This window comes from Vulpes lagopus, chromosome 5 (assembly GCF_018345385.1).
Source record: "Vulpes lagopus strain Blue_001 chromosome 5, ASM1834538v1, whole genome shotgun sequence".
Taxonomy (NCBI): Eukaryota; Metazoa; Chordata; class Mammalia; order Carnivora; family Canidae; genus Vulpes; species Vulpes lagopus.
In genome coordinates this window covers 78,497,181-78,513,869 of record NC_054828.1, presented here as the reverse complement: position 1 = coordinate 78,513,869, position 16,689 = coordinate 78,497,181, and the positions used below count along the sequence as shown (strand labels likewise).

At 35.4% G+C, this 16,689-nt stretch overlaps 1 protein-coding gene across 1 annotated transcript in view; it reads right to left on the bottom strand.

The window, feature by feature from the left end:
• The window catches only part of SPAG17 (sperm associated antigen 17), a 221,169-nt gene that overhangs the window by 57,776 nt on the left and 146,704 nt on the right, over nt 1-16,689 (bottom strand). Inside the window, exons 23-27 of the mRNA XM_041754035.1 lie at nt 14,810-14,968; nt 13,362-13,475; nt 6,670-6,845; nt 4,567-4,690; nt 1,779-1,957 (exon numbers count right to left, since the gene is read on the bottom strand). Of these exons, the coding sequence (XP_041609969.1) occupies nt 1,779-1,957; nt 4,567-4,690; nt 6,670-6,845; nt 13,362-13,475; nt 14,810-14,968 (752 nt within the window). The remainder of the gene's footprint in view (nt 1-1,778; nt 1,958-4,566; nt 4,691-6,669; nt 6,846-13,361; nt 13,476-14,809; nt 14,969-16,689) is intronic.

Here is a 16,689-nt window from a genome sequence, read left to right as displayed (position 1 = left end):
AATAAAATCTTAAAAAATAAATAAAACTTTACAACATGTTTAAATGTTTAGTGTCTACCAACATATATCTCTAGTATGTGTCCCATCTACAGGTATCATCTACCCAGATCAGTATCTATAGCCTACCAATGACCATGACAAGACCCAGCACCAGGGCTGCTAATGAGAAATCTAATGTTCTTCTAGTTCTCATTCTGCAGTAGGTAACCGGTTTCCTTTAGGAAGTGTTTGGAAAAAAAAAAAAAAAAAAAAAAGGAAGTGTTTGGGATTGTCTGTCCATGCCGTCCCAAAATTGCACTCTGACATATCTAGATGATCTTTTAAAGATAGTATCAATCCTGCTTGCCAATTGGTTGTCCTGTTTAATCCAAAGTTGTTGTTGTTGTTTTAACTCTGGGAAAATTCCTTAGATCATTTCCTTCATTATTTTCTCCTTCACTCCCACTATTTTCTTCTTCTGGAGATTGTATTTTTCAGATCCCTTTTCTACATTTCTTAACTTTTCTCTCCCTAATAATCTACTTGCCTGTCTTAATTTTTCACAATCACTTTTCTTCTCGTTTTTTTTTCTCCTGTAAAATTTTTAATTGAAGTATATTGACACACAATATTATATTACTTTCAGGTGTGCAACTCAGTGATTTGACACACAATTGTAATTTTTTTAATATATAAGAATATTTTTTCCACAGCAACTTTTTTATTGTTTTTTGCAGATTGCTAACCTCTCAAGTCTCTGCTTATATTATTTTTACTCTCAAGTTTTTTGTCTGTTCTTATTTTTAGATGCTATTTCTTTAATTTTTTAAAATTTTTATTTATTTATGATAGTCACACACAGAGAGAGAGAGAGAGAGAGAGAGAGAGAGAGAGGCAGAGACACAGGCAGAGGGAAAAGCAGGCTCCATGCACCGGGAGCCCAACGTGGGACTCGGTCCCGGGTCTCCAGGATCGCAACCTGGGCCAAAGGCAGGCGCCAAACCGCTGCACCACCCAGGGATCCTCCTTTTTTAAATTTTTTTTATTTCTTTAATTTTTTTATTCTGTAATTTACTTTCATGCAGTTGTTTTTTCTCTAAGGTTGATGATTCTTGGGTGCGTGGTCATAGTTCTCTTTGAGGATCCCATTTTACTTCTTGGCGGTGTATCCTCTGGTCACAGAAGCAATTTCCCTATGATCATTTGGGAGGGATTGAGCTGGGCATATGACTTCAAGATATTATGATTTCTGGTTCCCAACCTCCCGATAGTAGTGAGTTACCTGGGACACTAACTTGATTTTCTGGGTGCAGAGTTCCATCTGAGAAATGTCTGTGTTGGAACTTCTGATTGTTAATTTTGCGGCAGTTTTTCTCTTGTACATTAATCTTTGCTCTTATTTTTCCATAAGTTATCTCATCTGATTTGCATTTTTCTAGAAATCCTCCTAATCTTCTTGCCCGTTGATGGTGCATTGTTGTTTTCCAGTACTGTTATGAATTTATTATTTAAAGGTATTTAAAAAAATAAATAAAGGTATTTAAAAATTATTCTAAGGTGCCTCGAGAGGGAGAGTAGGTAAACACTGTGTTTAGTCTGCAATCTTGGATCATATATAGAATGTGTTTGTATCCTGTGTTGCACAGAAGACTATACATTTCTCAGTTTGTCATCTTAAGTGTCACTCCATTTTCAATGAATTGTCCCTCCTGCCTACCATGATATTGCTCTTTACCCATAGCATGTTTGTATTTCACTCTGTATCAGGAAGGAGTATTATTTATCTAAAATTCTTTTACCTGTGTGGATCCATCCAACATGTATTTGACAACAGTGCCTTGCCTGGTGATAACTCTTGATGCCTCCTGCTCCACTGGTGGCATCACCGTCTTGTAGAACTCATAGTGTTTCACCTTCTGGGGGTAGCTCTGCCGGACCATGATGTCCCAAATGGGTTCCTCATTCATAACATTCAGATCTTAAAATAAAAAAAAGAAAGGAAGGAAGAAAGCCTCACTGTGAACTGAGTAATGCTATGTAGCTGGCATTTTATCTTTTTGCTTAATTTTTTTCATTCTTCTGTTTACATCTGAATAATAGGGCAGTTTCCATGCCATGACAGATAGACCAGAGCACTGGCTTTTTGCTACTTTTGTTATAGTCAAGTGTAGTAAATAATATCATCTACAAGTACTTAATAGGTACCTTCTCCACATATAAATCATTCTTCTCATGAATTCCAGGACATTTCTGACAGAAGTAGGAAGGAAGCAGAGTTTTGCTGTTAGATGTTCCCTATTATCTCTCCTTTGAGTAAGCTCTTGCCCCTGCATGCACAATGCTCTCCTGGTGTCCCCTGGTTGCCTGGAGCCCCAGGGGAAGTTACTCAGGCTTGCCCTTCCTAAATCATTCATCATCTTTCAAAGTTAACATAATCCCCTCATCTTTAACCAAATCCAGATTCTGCTCAAGGTTCTACTCTTAGCTGGCTATTAAGGAGAAAAGCACCTAATAAGTTCCTTCAAAAGAAAATATTATTATTGAGAATTTCTGGCATACAGTAACTATTCAGTTTTTGCTGACTGAATACTTTCCTCTTCTGAACTTATAAAGTGGTTTATCAACATGTAATGATGGCATTTCAAGGATTATATCAAGCTGATAGAAATATATTTCACAATGAGGGCCCCTCATGATACCCCCTAGGTCACAGAAGAATTAATAACAATACAATTATAACCATTTACTCAGATGTTATATATTTTAAATGTTTTGCATTTATTATGATTTCTGGTTCCCATCCTCCCGATAGTAGTGAGTTATTCAGCCCACCTCAGTAACTCTTTAAGAAAGACACTTTCACTTTCCAGAGTTTTAGATAAAGAAATGGAAGTTTGGAAGGGTTATAGCCTCTCCAAGGTCACACAGTCAGTAAGTAGCAGGGCTCAGATTTGAACTGGTCTCTATGCTTAACTATTTTCTCAGGTTGCAAAAACAACCACTTCTACCATTACCAAGAAACAAACAACTTCCCCCAGACCTAACATTAGAATAGTATGCTTCAGATTAGAAAGTATTTTCTCATTTAATACTTGTAACAATTCTGTTTAGTATATGACACAATTTTATAAATGAAGAAATTCAGGTGGAAAGAGACTTGTCCAAGATCACCCAAGAAAGTTGTCTTCTTGTACTATTGCCTTTCCCTTCCTCTGTCCAAGGCTGACCCTGATGAAAACATCGCTACTTTGGTATTTATGTTGACTTGAATTGGGATATTCATAATATATGGAAGGTCTTTAAAAGATTAGGTGTTCCACGCAGAGTTGTTTTATTAATGAAAAACAACAACAACAGGTGAAACAGGTGTTAAGATGAGGTTTGATAATAGGATCAAGCAAATAAGCAAACAAACAATTATGGTTCTTATCTAGATATATCCCTCTTAGTACACTCATAACATCTTTGTGGAAGACTCTTACTGGTCATTACACAGTCAATCCCATCCATCATGGAAACCTGGACCACTAGCAATCTTTGGAAATTTCTTTGGAAATAAGGGTTCATGGCCTAGATAATGACTAATGAAAAACAAAACTGAGACAAGTCAGATCAACTGCAACATTAATTGCAGCATTAGTTCCCATCTTAGTTTCTTTTCATTTGGGTGGCAAGTTAATATGACATTGAATTTGTTTTCAATTGCTAAACTCTTTTTCTTTAATAGATGCACTTTTCAGGTATGGTGTACATAAAGAAATTATAATATAGAGGGTATTTGGTTGTGAAGAAAGTCAGGATCCACGGATACAACAAAACACTTATCAGATGAAGAAACATGGTCCAGAGATAGTAATGAAAGGGCCATATACAGAACTCAAGTCCCAGGCCAGTGCTTGCTTTGTTGCTTCTGCTAATGCTATTGCATCAGTGGGCCTCCAATAAAGTGAGATGCAAATTCAGTCACTAATGTGGATGCTCCATCGGGTTAATTAAAGAGGTCCTACTTATACTTATTTAGTGACCTTAATAAGTTAGAGCCCATGTACAGAAATAACAGACTTTATAAAATTATATTCTGATACCTGGAAACAAGACTACTTTCCTACAACCACCTGACCTACTCTTGCCTCCACTTACTTTCTGTTCAGTGTCCTTTGATTTGATCAGACCAGCCAACTATTCTACTTGTGGCCCTTTGTAGAGCCAGGAGAACAGGCTCCCACCCCACAACAGTTGTTAAGAGCACTGGCTTTGCCATCACTGGACCAAGAATGAACTTTAATCTCTGCCACTTAGGAGCTGAGTGACCTTGGGCAAGCTAACAAATTTCCTGAAGCCTCAATCTATTTCTTAAATGGGATTATTAGAATTTAGCTTGCAATAGTTGTATTTTTCATATATATTAAGTAGTTATTGCTGGACTCACAGTAAATGCTCAAAAAATACCAGTTATTATTAGCCAATTGTTCATTATTAACAAGTATTTTTAACTGGTAGAAAAATACACACGTTTTCAATGGTGATTTAACTGTTTTCTATATGATTTTATTTGCCCTACTCCCTCCCTGCCCCATCCTAGCTAACACTCACCTGTAGACTCTTGCCCAATGAAGGTTACAAGGAGTCCATTGGGGCAAGACACATTTAGGTTTTGGAAGGTAGGAACATTATGTGTCTCTTGTAAAACAAGTTCTGGTTCTACTTCTTCCTGTAAATAATTTAACACATGAATAATTGTCATTTTCTAAATGAGCTACTGATTTATTATGACTAGGCAAGCACTTGCTGAGAGTTTAAGATATGACTTGCCCAGGACCAGTGAGCCCTGCAATGGAGCCTATAAAGATGCATGAGTCTCTATCTTTGTGCAATTTATATTCTGCTCATAGAATGGCACACAGACTTGTGAAACAAATTATAGTACCAAATGGTTAGCACATTTCTCCTCAAAAAAAAAAAAAATGAAGGTACCAAAGTTAATGAGAATATTTAAGAAAGGATGATGGAGGAATTGGGACTTGAAGTGGCCTTGAAAAATGCCTCTGTTTGCAAGTGTGTGTCGGCTGACCAACATGCCCGCTACTTATTTGGTGTATCTTTTAAAATTTGGGTGTTAAAGATGTTCTGCTGTTAGGATATGTGTCCTTATTTTTCTTTAATAAGCATGCATTACTTTTGTAGTAAGTAAAAACAATTTTTAAAAAAGACATAAAAAGATTATTTATAAATAAATGAAGTTTGGGTGTGTCTACTTAAAAAAACCTAGTTAATTTTAGGTTAACTCTACCTGAATCTCTTCTTTGGTTACTTGTACTCTAGAATGAAAGTTATTTAGTTACTTCCATCCAACCCCTCATGACAATCATTTCTGTTTTTCTTGTTGGCTCTCTTTTGTTAGCCAATAAAATCATTCCAACTGATTCCCCACTGCTGCATCTGTAGTTTAACTAGTCTTCTACTATTGATCATTCAGGTTGTTCTGCCTTTGTTACCAAAAAATAATAAAATCTGAAGAGTTAGCTAAAAATCAATTAAAAACACAAAGCAGAATTAAGAGGAAAAAAATTATGAAGTTCTATAAAATGAACAATAATGCTCAAAGACATGAATCTGCCATGACAAATCTATCGTTAGACAAAAACTCAGTAATTATCTCCTACCCTCCCATTATAGTCACTTTTTAAAAATTGTGGGAGAACCGATTGGTTTGCTACCAAATTGCTTTCAGTCAAATTAATGAGTTATCTGGGCCTATTCTGTTTAACATTGTGGAATTTTTACTAAATATGGGCCATGTGTCCTGACTTGAGAAAAGTCATCTAGTATAGCTAAATAAATATGATGCAGAGGCCAAGTAACATACATACAAACCCTACAACTTTTATTTTAAAAAAATTTTTTTAATTCAATTTGCCCTCTCTTAACTTTTAAAGGGCCAAGGTCTTAAATAAATAAATAAATAAATAAATAAATAAATAAATAAATATAAAGGACCAAGGTCTGAAATCAAGATCCCTGATCACTTTTTAACATGTTTTTTTTTCTAATAAGTTGAGTATATGTACATTGTACAAACTGTTCAGCTGTCCTAGTAAATGTTTCATCGGTGGTTTCCTTCTTGTCTGTATTCTTTTGATCTGTATTCTTGCATTAGAAACACATTTGGAGTCAAAGCCTCTGTGTGCATTTGGTGGCAGGTTAGAAGCTGAGGGTGACATGCTCTTTAACCAGAAGTAGGCTGGCCTTCAGTTCTTAACACATCAATAACCAAGCACAAGTCTACCAAATGGAAGTGTTCTCACTATTTAATTAGAGATATTCCTCTTTCAACTGTTCTTTATCTAATGAAACAAAATAAAGTATTTGGAGAATGGTAGGAACCTAAGCAACCAAAAGCAAAGAACACCCAAGAACTAGAGTGAAAAAAAAAATGAATTCTTCATTCTGAGTTTAGAATGAAAGACCTGAGACAGTTTGTGTGTGACAATATGTCTCCTAATGTAGGGATCCAACTCCTGTGTGCAAATCTCTTCTTGTTCATTCAAAATGGAAACTTCAAGGAATGTTAATGCATCTGCGTAATAACAAAACGTACTGAAATAACACTGTTGGCATAACTCATGATTTGAAAAAAAGTTAAAATTGAGGTTGAAGTAGAGTTTAGAAATCCATGGCAAGTCTATGCACCTTTTTCTCTTCTTCTTTTGGGTGTTCCTCTTCTTTAAGAGATTCTTTGGGTTTATCTTTACCTTTTGTTTTTCCTTTTACTTTGCTTTGAGGAACAGTCACTATAAGAGGAATTACTGTTGTAGTAAGGGCTGATGGGATACTCAACATGGCTTCCAAAGTAGGATCCTTATCTTCTATAAAGAAAAAAAAAAAAAGGAGGCAACAAGTAAATTTTACATTCGATTTTATATCTTTGTTAAATAAACATATAAATGTTTGCATCACAAACATGTGGCCATGCAAACATTTATACCAGTTGGCAACAATTTTTACCTTGCCTAATATGATTTTTCAGTTGGATAGACTTCAGGAGTAATGTAGTTGATTTCAAAATCAGAATTGTATTTAAAAAATCTGAGGTACTTAATACTTTGATATATTTGATTGAGTCACTTTTCACATGTTCTTGCCTTCCCATCTAGATTGTGAACTCCTAAAGACAGGGCAACAATTATCTATTTTGAGAAATATTTACTGAGATGTTCTTTTTTTTTAAAGATTTTATTTATTTGAGAGAGAGAGCGCGAGCGAGCGGGAGAGCACAAGCTGGGGGAGAAGCTGAGGGAGAGAGAGAAGCAGACTCCCTGCTGAGCAGAAGCTCCATGCAGGGCCTGACCCCAGGGACCAGGAGATCATGACCTGAGCTGAAGGCAGCCGCTTAACCAATTGAGCCACCCAGGTGCCTCTATTGAGAGTTTCTTACAAGCAAAATATTTGAAGCAGTGGGTAATAATGACAAAAGAATATATAAAAGACCTTATGAAGCCAAAATAGTCTAAATAAGATTTATACTCAAATAGCTTTAATACCAGGATACATCAAATAAGAAAATAATAAGGGATACAAACAAGGAAATTCAGAAAAGAAATAGGTTTTTCTAGTTGAGATGATAAAAAGAAGTTTTAGAAGTTGTAGAAGACTGATTTTATTCTGGATCTAAAAGGAGTGTCAGAATTCTCAAAAGTGAGCTGATCTCTAAAGAAATTATGTCAGAATCATCTGAGCGTCACTTGCATCTTGAATTCTATTTGCCTCTGGGTTCCAGAGTAATACTCTACCTGGATCTCCCCTTTCTTCTCTGGGCAATTTTTTTCTGTCTCCTTTACTGCTTCTTCCTCTTCTGTGAATCCTTAAATGTCATTAGGTTCCAGGGGTTTTTCCCTTGTGCTTACACAACAGACGTTCTCAACTCTGGCTGTTCATAATTACTCATTGAATTTTTTAAAAAAAGCTCAGGCCCCCATCTTGACCCATTGAATCAGACTCTAGGGATGAGGCACAGGCATTTATATTTGTGAAAAATCACACATGATTGTGATACACAGCCAGGACTGAGTACCTTTATTATACATAGTAGATCTGAGTATCTCACTCACTACTGGGGCTCCAACTGGCATCTACACACTGATGGCTCCAAAATTTACATCTCAAGGCATGACGTTTCTTCTCAGCATCAGATTCATATATCAAATTGCCTTTAGACATCCCCCCCCCCCCCCCCGTTGAGGAACTGGAACCATTTCAAACTCAGTAAGTCTCTCCTAGGAAAGGAAACCCTCCTATGTACTTGATCTCATTTAATTAACAATCAAGCATCTCATTTTCCAAGTTAGACAGTGAGATATTTGCATTTTCTCTTTTGGACTGATCTCATAAATCCAACCAGTCACCAAGCCATCAGAAATTTCTCTTGAATGAGATACCTCTCCTATCTATTCCTATCTTACCTCATATTCTCATTGCTCTCTTACCTGATTTTCTGCAGCAGTTTCCAAACTGGCATGAGACCTCCAATACCATCATTTCAGTGTACTTTCCAAACTATCACTGAAATTATATTCCTAATATGAAATCCAATCATGTCACTTCCCATCCCTTACTTAAATACCTCTGATACTCATTGATCTTCTGGGCATACACTGCTGACATTCCACCACTCCAGCCATATTCAACTTTTCACCTTTCTGTGAAGGTACCATGCTTTTACACAATTGTATGCTTATACACAAATGGTTCTTACTGTCTAGAATTACCTTTCCTTGTTACTTTGTCTGGATAGTTACCATTCATCTCTAAAGTCCCATTTCAGATGTTATACTTTCTGAAGTACTTTCTAACTGTCCCCAGTACTCTGTTTATATGTAATTTCTAGCACTTTTACAGTTATTTCTCTATTTATGTTTTCTTTCCCATTAGACAATGAATTTTTTAAAAATATTTATTTATTTATTTATTTGAGAGAGAAAGAGGGAGAGAGAGAGGAAAGAATGGAGGGGGAGAGGGAGCAGGAGAGAGAGAATCTCAAGTTCTTAAATAGTACTATTATGTGCATCTTTTAAAAATTATATTTTTATAATATACAAGAAGTAAAACATTACTTTTTTATTCACACTATAAACATTTTCTTTTTTAGAGTTTTATTTTAATTCCAGTTAGTTAACATACACTGTTATATTAGCTTCAGGTATACAATATAGTAATTCAACAGTTCCATACATCATCCTGTGCTCATCATGACAAGTGCACTCCTTAATCCCCATCACCTGCTTAACTCATCCCCTTACTCCCTCCCATCTAGTAACCATCAGTGTGTTCTCTATAGTTAAGAGTATAGTTCTTAAAAAAAAGTCTGTTTCTCCATAGTTAAGAGTCTATTTCTTAAAAAAAAAAAGCTTGTTTCTTGATTTGTCCTTTCCCCTCGTTCTCTCTTTGCTCATTTGTTTTGTTTCTCAAATTCCACATACAAATGAAATTATATTGTATTTGTCTTTCTCTGGCTTATTTCACTTAGCATTATACTTTCTAGCTCCATCCATGTCGTTTCATTCATTTTATGGCTGAATAATATTTCACTGTTTATATATACCAGATCTTCTTTATCCATTCATCAATTGAAGGACACTTGGGCTGCTTCCATATCTTGGCTATTGTAAATAATGCTGCTGTAAACATAGAAGTGCATGTATCCCTTTGAATTTGTATTTTTGTGTCTTTTGGGTAAATACCTCGTAGTGTGATTGCTAGATCATAAGGTAGCTCTATTTTAACTTTTTGAAGAAACTCCATACTGTTTTCCACAGTGGCTGTGCCAGTCTGCATTCCCACCAACAGTTTATGAGTGTTTCTTTTTTTCCACATCCTCACCAACACCTGTTGTTTCTTGTGTTGTTGATTTTAGCTATTCTGACAGGTATGAAGTGATATGTCATTATAGTTTTGGTTTGCATTTCCCTGATGGTAAGTGATAATAAGCATCTTTTCACATGCCTGTTGACCATCTGTATGTGTTCTTCAGAGAAATGTCTGTTCATGTCTTCCACCATTTTAAATTGGATTATTTGTTTTGGAGTGTTGACTTTTGTAAGTTCTTCATATACTTATCAGGTATGTCATTTGCAAATATCGTCTCCCATTTCATTTTAGTTTTGTTGACTGTTTCCTTTGCTGTGCAGAAGTTTTTTATTTTGGTGAAGTCCCAATAGTTTAATTTTTTTGCTTTTGTTTTCCTCGCCTCAGGAGACATATGTAGAAAAAAGTTGCTACACCTGTGTGTAGCAAAGAAGGTACTGCCTGTGTTCTCCTCTCAGATTCTTATGGTTTCAGGTCTCACATTTAGGTCTTCAATCCATTTTGAATCTATTTTTGTATACTGTATAAGGAAATGGTCCAGTTTCTTTCTTTTGTATGTTGCTGTCGTTTTCCCAACACCATTTGTGTTTTTTTTTTAAGTTTTTTTTCAAGTTTTCATTTAAATTCTAATTAACATACAGTGTAATATTAGTTTCAGGTATACAACTTAGTGATTCAACACTTGCATACAACACCCGGTACTCATCACAACAAGTGCCCTCCTCAATTCCCATCACGAATTTAATTCATTCTCCCACCCACCTCCTCTCTGGTAACAGTTTGTTCTCCATAGTTAAGAGTCTGTTGCTTGGTTTTCCTCTCTCTCTTCCTCTCTCTCTTTAGTGCCATATGATATTTTGTTTTGTTTCTTAGGTTCCACATATGAGTGAAATCATATGGTATTTCAACTAATTTATTTCACTTGGCATTATACTCTTTAGCTCTATTCATGTTGTTGCAAATGGCGAGACTTCATTCTTTTTATGTTTTATATTATGCAATTATTCCATTTAAAACAAATATATATTACAAATATATATAACATATATATCAAAAATAAGTATATATCAAATATATATACATAAATATACATAGCACATCTTCTTTATCCATTCATTTATTGATAGACACTTGAGCTGCTTCCATAATTTGGCTATTGTAAATAATGATGCAATAAGCATAGGGTTGTGTATATCTCTCCGAATTAGTAGTTTTGTATTCTTTGGGTAAATACCTGATAGTGCAATTGCTTGATCATAGGGTAGTTCTATTTTTAGCTTTTTGAGGAACCTCCATACTGTTTTCCACAGTGGCTGCACCAGTTTGCATTACCACCAGCACTGTAAGAGGGTTCCTCTATCTCTGCATCCTTGCCAACATCTGCTGTTTTCTGTGTTGTTAATTTCAGCCATTCTGACAGGTGTGAGGTGACATCTTATTGTAGTTTTGACTTGTTTTTCCCCAATGACATGTGATGTTGAACATCCTTTCATGTGTCTGTTTGCCATCTGGATGTTTTCTTTGGAAAAATGTCTGTTCGTGTCATCTGCCCATTTCTTACCTGGATTATTTGTTTTTGGGGTGTTGAGTTTCATAAGTTCTTTATAGATTTTGGATACTAAACCTTTATCAGATATGTCATTTGCAAATATGTTCTCTCATTCCAAAGGTTGCTTTTTAGTTTTGTTGATTGTTTCCTTTGCTGTGCAGAAGCTTTTTATATTGATGAAGTCCCAATAGTTCACTTTTGCTTTTGTTTCCCTTGCCTCCGGAGACATGTCTAGTAAGAAGTTGCTGTGGCTGAGATTGAAGATGTTGCTGTCTGTGTTCTCCAGGATTTTGATAGTTTTCTCTTTCACATTTAGACATTTCCCATTTTGAATTTATTTTTGTGTATGGTATAAGGAAGTGATTGAGTTTCATTCTTCTGCATGTTGCTGTCCATTTTCTCAGCAACATTTGTTGGAAGACTGTCTTTCCCCCTTGGATAGTCTTTCCTGCTTTGTCTAAGAATAGTTGTGGGTCAATTTCTGGGTTTTCTATCTTGTTTCATTGATGATACATGTCTATTTTTGTGCCAGTACCATACTATTTTGATGACTACAGCTTGGTAATATAACTTGAAGTCTGGAATTGTGATGCCCCCAGCTTTGCTTTTTTTTTTAAGATTGTTTTGGCTATTTGGGGCCTTTTGTGTTCTATGCATATTTTAGGATTGTTTGTGCTAGCTGTGTGAAAAATGCAGATAGTATTTTGATAGGGATTTCATTAAAACTGTAGATTGCATTAGGTAGTATAGACATTTTAACAACAGTGGTTCTTCTAATCCATGAGCATTGGAATGCCTTTCTATTTTTTTCACACTATAAACATTTTCAAATGCAGGATTCATAAATATGAGATTAGGAACATCTGTTTTAAATGTAATAATTGCATAATAACTTAAGGATTAAATCAAGAATAAGGAAATCACTGAGGAAACAGCAGCAATATAGTTGATAGAGAGTAGAATGTAAATATTTTAATCTGAAATCATGGTAAACTGTGGTCAGAAGGGATAGAATTTCTTAGTGACTGTGTGTGATAATGGATTTAATACATAATTTGTTAGGCACAGAATGACTTCAAGTGCTGGCTTGGAAACAACCCAAATATAAAATTAAAAGACAAAATCCCAAATAAGGCAAAAATACTAACAAATTTAATAGACTCTCTAACTCACTAGAGTACTACAATATTTTGTGCAAGGTAGAAAATGATTCTAATGATGATCCAGTGGAATATTCTTTCTCCAGAAAAGGAGGTACATAGTAAGGCAGACAGACAGTTGGATCACCATAATCTATACATAGTTTTAAGGCTATATAACACAGGGATTATCTTTTGATTTTGTAAAGCTTTTTTTTTTTTAATCTGTGTGCTTAGATCTCTGTAAAATTCATGGGAACGCATGAAATTTCCTAATTGGTTCTTGGTTAAATGATATATTATTTTGTGATTTGTAAGGAAATAGCTTTCAGTTAGAGAATTTGTTCATTAAATGTGGGGTAAAGAAATCCTTCAAGATGTCCAATGAATGGCTCCTTTAAATAAGTTAAATTTTGAAGCACACTGAGAAGTCACAGGATTCATAAAAATATTATTATGTGGAAAAGCAATAGAATTTCTTGAGAAATCATGTTTTTTTGGGGCACCAACTAACAGACTTATTTTCCTGGGTTAGTTAACAAGGATAATGGAAATATACATATATAATTTTTATGTATATGTGATTACATGTATAATTATATATATGACAAATTCTGTTTCAAATGTCAAAGCACTGTTATTTTCTATGTATGAAAGGTTATATATGTACATACATGTAAACACACACACATGTACACACTTACACATATATTCCCACCTTTCAGGAAAAGAGGGGCATTAAGTCAAAACATGTTTATCAACAAGAGCAGATTGAGAATGAGCAGATGCCCTTGGTCACAGGACACTTGTCTTTGCTGTCATGCTTATTTTACCTGGTGCCATTCCACTTGGTCCATAGTAACTTATTGAGAGGCAGATCCCATTTTCTAAGGTGGCAGAAAAAGATCCAAACTTGCTGACAACTTTATTCTCTGTATCTGATATTTCTAAAAGACAAATTCAAATCAAGGACATTTCTATTTTATTAAAAAGAATTGTAAGCAAAGCAGTGCAAAGTAGAAACCATGTAAATAAAAACATAGGTACAATTAATTAAATTATTGATATATGCATATACCAATGAATTATTATGAAATCATTAGAAAAGTTTGTTTTGGGGGCACCTGGGTGGCTCAGTGGTTGGCTCAGGTCGTGATTCTGGGGTCCTGGATCGAGTCCTGCATCAGGCTCCCCTTGAGGAGAGGATCACCTCTGCCTATGTCTCTGTCTCTCTCTCTCTGTCTCTCAGGAATAAATAAATAAAATATTTTAAAAAAAATTTTTTTTCAAAGAATATTTAATGAATAGGAAAATGTTTATGGTGATAAAGTAAGAAATACACTACAATACGGTTACTGCTAGGGTGGTAGAATTAGGGGCAAATGTTATCATCTTTAATATTCTTATATTCCTGATTTTTTATAAAAAACACATATTCTTATATCAAGCAGAACAAAGAAAAGTAATTTAAAAATTTCTGTTTTAAGTTCTTGGGTACATTCAAACTTGTCAAACACTGTGTTCTTAAGTTTGGAAAATACTAACCATAACTGAATTAATTTATTAGTAAGATTTAGTTATATGTCTTATAACTAATTTGAGTTTAAAACATCGTATTAACTGACTCTTCTCCTTTTGCTGGTATAACCCATGTCACATTGGACAGGAAGCATTTAGTTTTCCCAGGGGATGTTTCCTGGAGATGTTAAGTAGTGTTATCAGTTAGTTTCTACTAGCAAGTAGAGACTATCAAGACCAAATGTAGGATTTTTCTCTTGTCTTTACAGCCTAAGAAATTTGATACCATGGGAAGGACTAAGTGATTGAGCACAGAAGGAAACCTCAGCATTTGTAGTGAATATTGGAGAAAAGCTAAAACTTGAGTAGAAATCAATTAATAAGGCCCTGAGTCCTAGAGACAGCACTTGGTACACGTTGTGTAAAAGAAAATTCAGGCCAGAATGCACATTGCAAACTAAATGTTGCTACACAAAGGTAGCCAGCTACATAAACTCTGTATGACAACTGGAATCAAAAGCTGGGCCTCCAGAGGGGCAAAACCAAGTAGACAGCCCACCATACATGTGCTGTGTATGCAGTGGGCGTACACGTTACCTTAGGGAAAATGTATATAAGTAGAATGGCAAAACACTTCCCCTAACCTTCTGGAAAAGTTACATATGCTTAGTGCAAGAGACACATGTGTGTTGCTGTCAGAGGGATGGGTCTGACACATTGATGAAGTATTAACCTCCACTGACACAGAGATGCAGCTGCTTACCTGTTTCAAGATTCTGCTCTTCCTCTCTTTCTTCTTTCTCATCTTCTGAAGAATAATCCTCTTCTTTTTTTTCCTTTTTCACCATTTTCTTAGGGTCTTTTAAATGAATTATAAAAGTGTGCTTGTCCTTTTTCACTGTCACTTTGATAAAAGTTGGCCCTGGGGAAAATCATAGGATAGAGGATGGGCTGATGGTGACACTCCATTCAGGTCCTTGACAAGACATCTAAATAATGCGGCATAGAATATAAGTCAGGGAATGGAAACACCTACCAACATCACTGATTTACAAAAAGATGCCTAAAGGAATAAAGTGACAGTGGAATCCCAGAAATAAATGACATGTTTTCAGGAATATGTTTGCAGATTTTCTAATCAAATTATAGAAGAGGAAATACGTTGGCTGAGGCTAATGTACACCTATACTCAACTTGATGATTAATCCCATTAGTTAGTAGATGTGAAAGGGATTTACAGCTTATAAAGAATCACATCAACATTAACTATAGTAGTTGTTATTGTTAGTATCAACAAATAAGAATTTTTTGAAAGGCACATTCCCTCTTCTAGTGTTCTGACTCATTTTTTTGTCTCCTTTCTCAGCTTTTTTCTTCTTTTTTTTATCCAGCTTATTCTTTTCGACCTTGATTGAGCTATCTTCTGTCAAAATTTATAGGATTAGGATGAAAATACTGTATTTACTGTGACCTACCTGAAACTGACAAACATATGCATAAACAAATCTCAAAAGAGCAAGGAATAGTTATGAAAAATAGGGCACAGCATTATAAACTTGAGTCCAGTAGTTTTCTCAGTTATGTGATTCTGAGTTCCATTTTTAATTACTACTAATTGTACCCTGTGCCCAAGGATGATATTCAAAATATCAAATATTAAAATATATGATAATGTAAATAAATATATATACCTATATATTAATAACAATCCCTGTCATGTTTTAAATAAACAAACCGTATATAATAAAATGGTTTGACATTTAAAGTAAGTTGCACCACTAACCTTTGTTTAAATAATTTGAATAACTTTCAGGCCTTTTTATTCTAAAAATTGTTGCTGTGATCTTTTGTTCAATATGGCAGTGACTACCTAATGATGCTTCCAGTTGAGCCATGATTTCACATAGGTAACAGCATCTAACTTTTGCAATGACTTCCTTGTTAAATTGATAGATATTAAATGACTAGAAAGAAAGAAGGAAGGAGAGAGGGATAGAGAGAGGGAGGCAAGGAGCGGAGAATGATAGGGAGTGGGAAGGGGAAAGGCTGGTGTCAGGCAGAGTGTGGGGTAGGAGAAGCCTGTGTTGCCCGTTGCCAGGGGGCATAACCTTGTGGACATTAAACAGGGTCCTGCTCAAATTCCCTCCACACAGACCTCTGCACAGCTCTCAGAGAAAATAAGGTATCAAATAAAGCTCAGGTTTTTGAATCCACCTGAGAGATCTTTATTTGTTTTTAATAAATGAATTTTTTATTGGTGTTCAATTTACCAACATACAGAATGACACCCAGTGCTCATCCCGTCAAGTGTCCCCCTCAGTGCCCATCACCCATTCACCCCCTCCCCCCGCCCTCCTTCCTTTCCACCACCCCTAGTTCGTTTCCCAGAGTTAGGAGTCTTTATGTTCTGTCTCCCTTTCTGATATTTCCCACACATTTCTTCTCCCTTCCTTTATATTCCCTTTCACTATTATTCATATTCCCCAAATGAATGAGAACATACACTGTTTGTCCTTCTCCGATTGACTTATTTCACTCAGCATAATACCCTCCAGTTCCATCCACGTTGAAGCAAATGGTGGGTATTTGTCATTTCTAATGGCTGAGGAATATTCCATTGTATACATAGACCACATCTTCTTT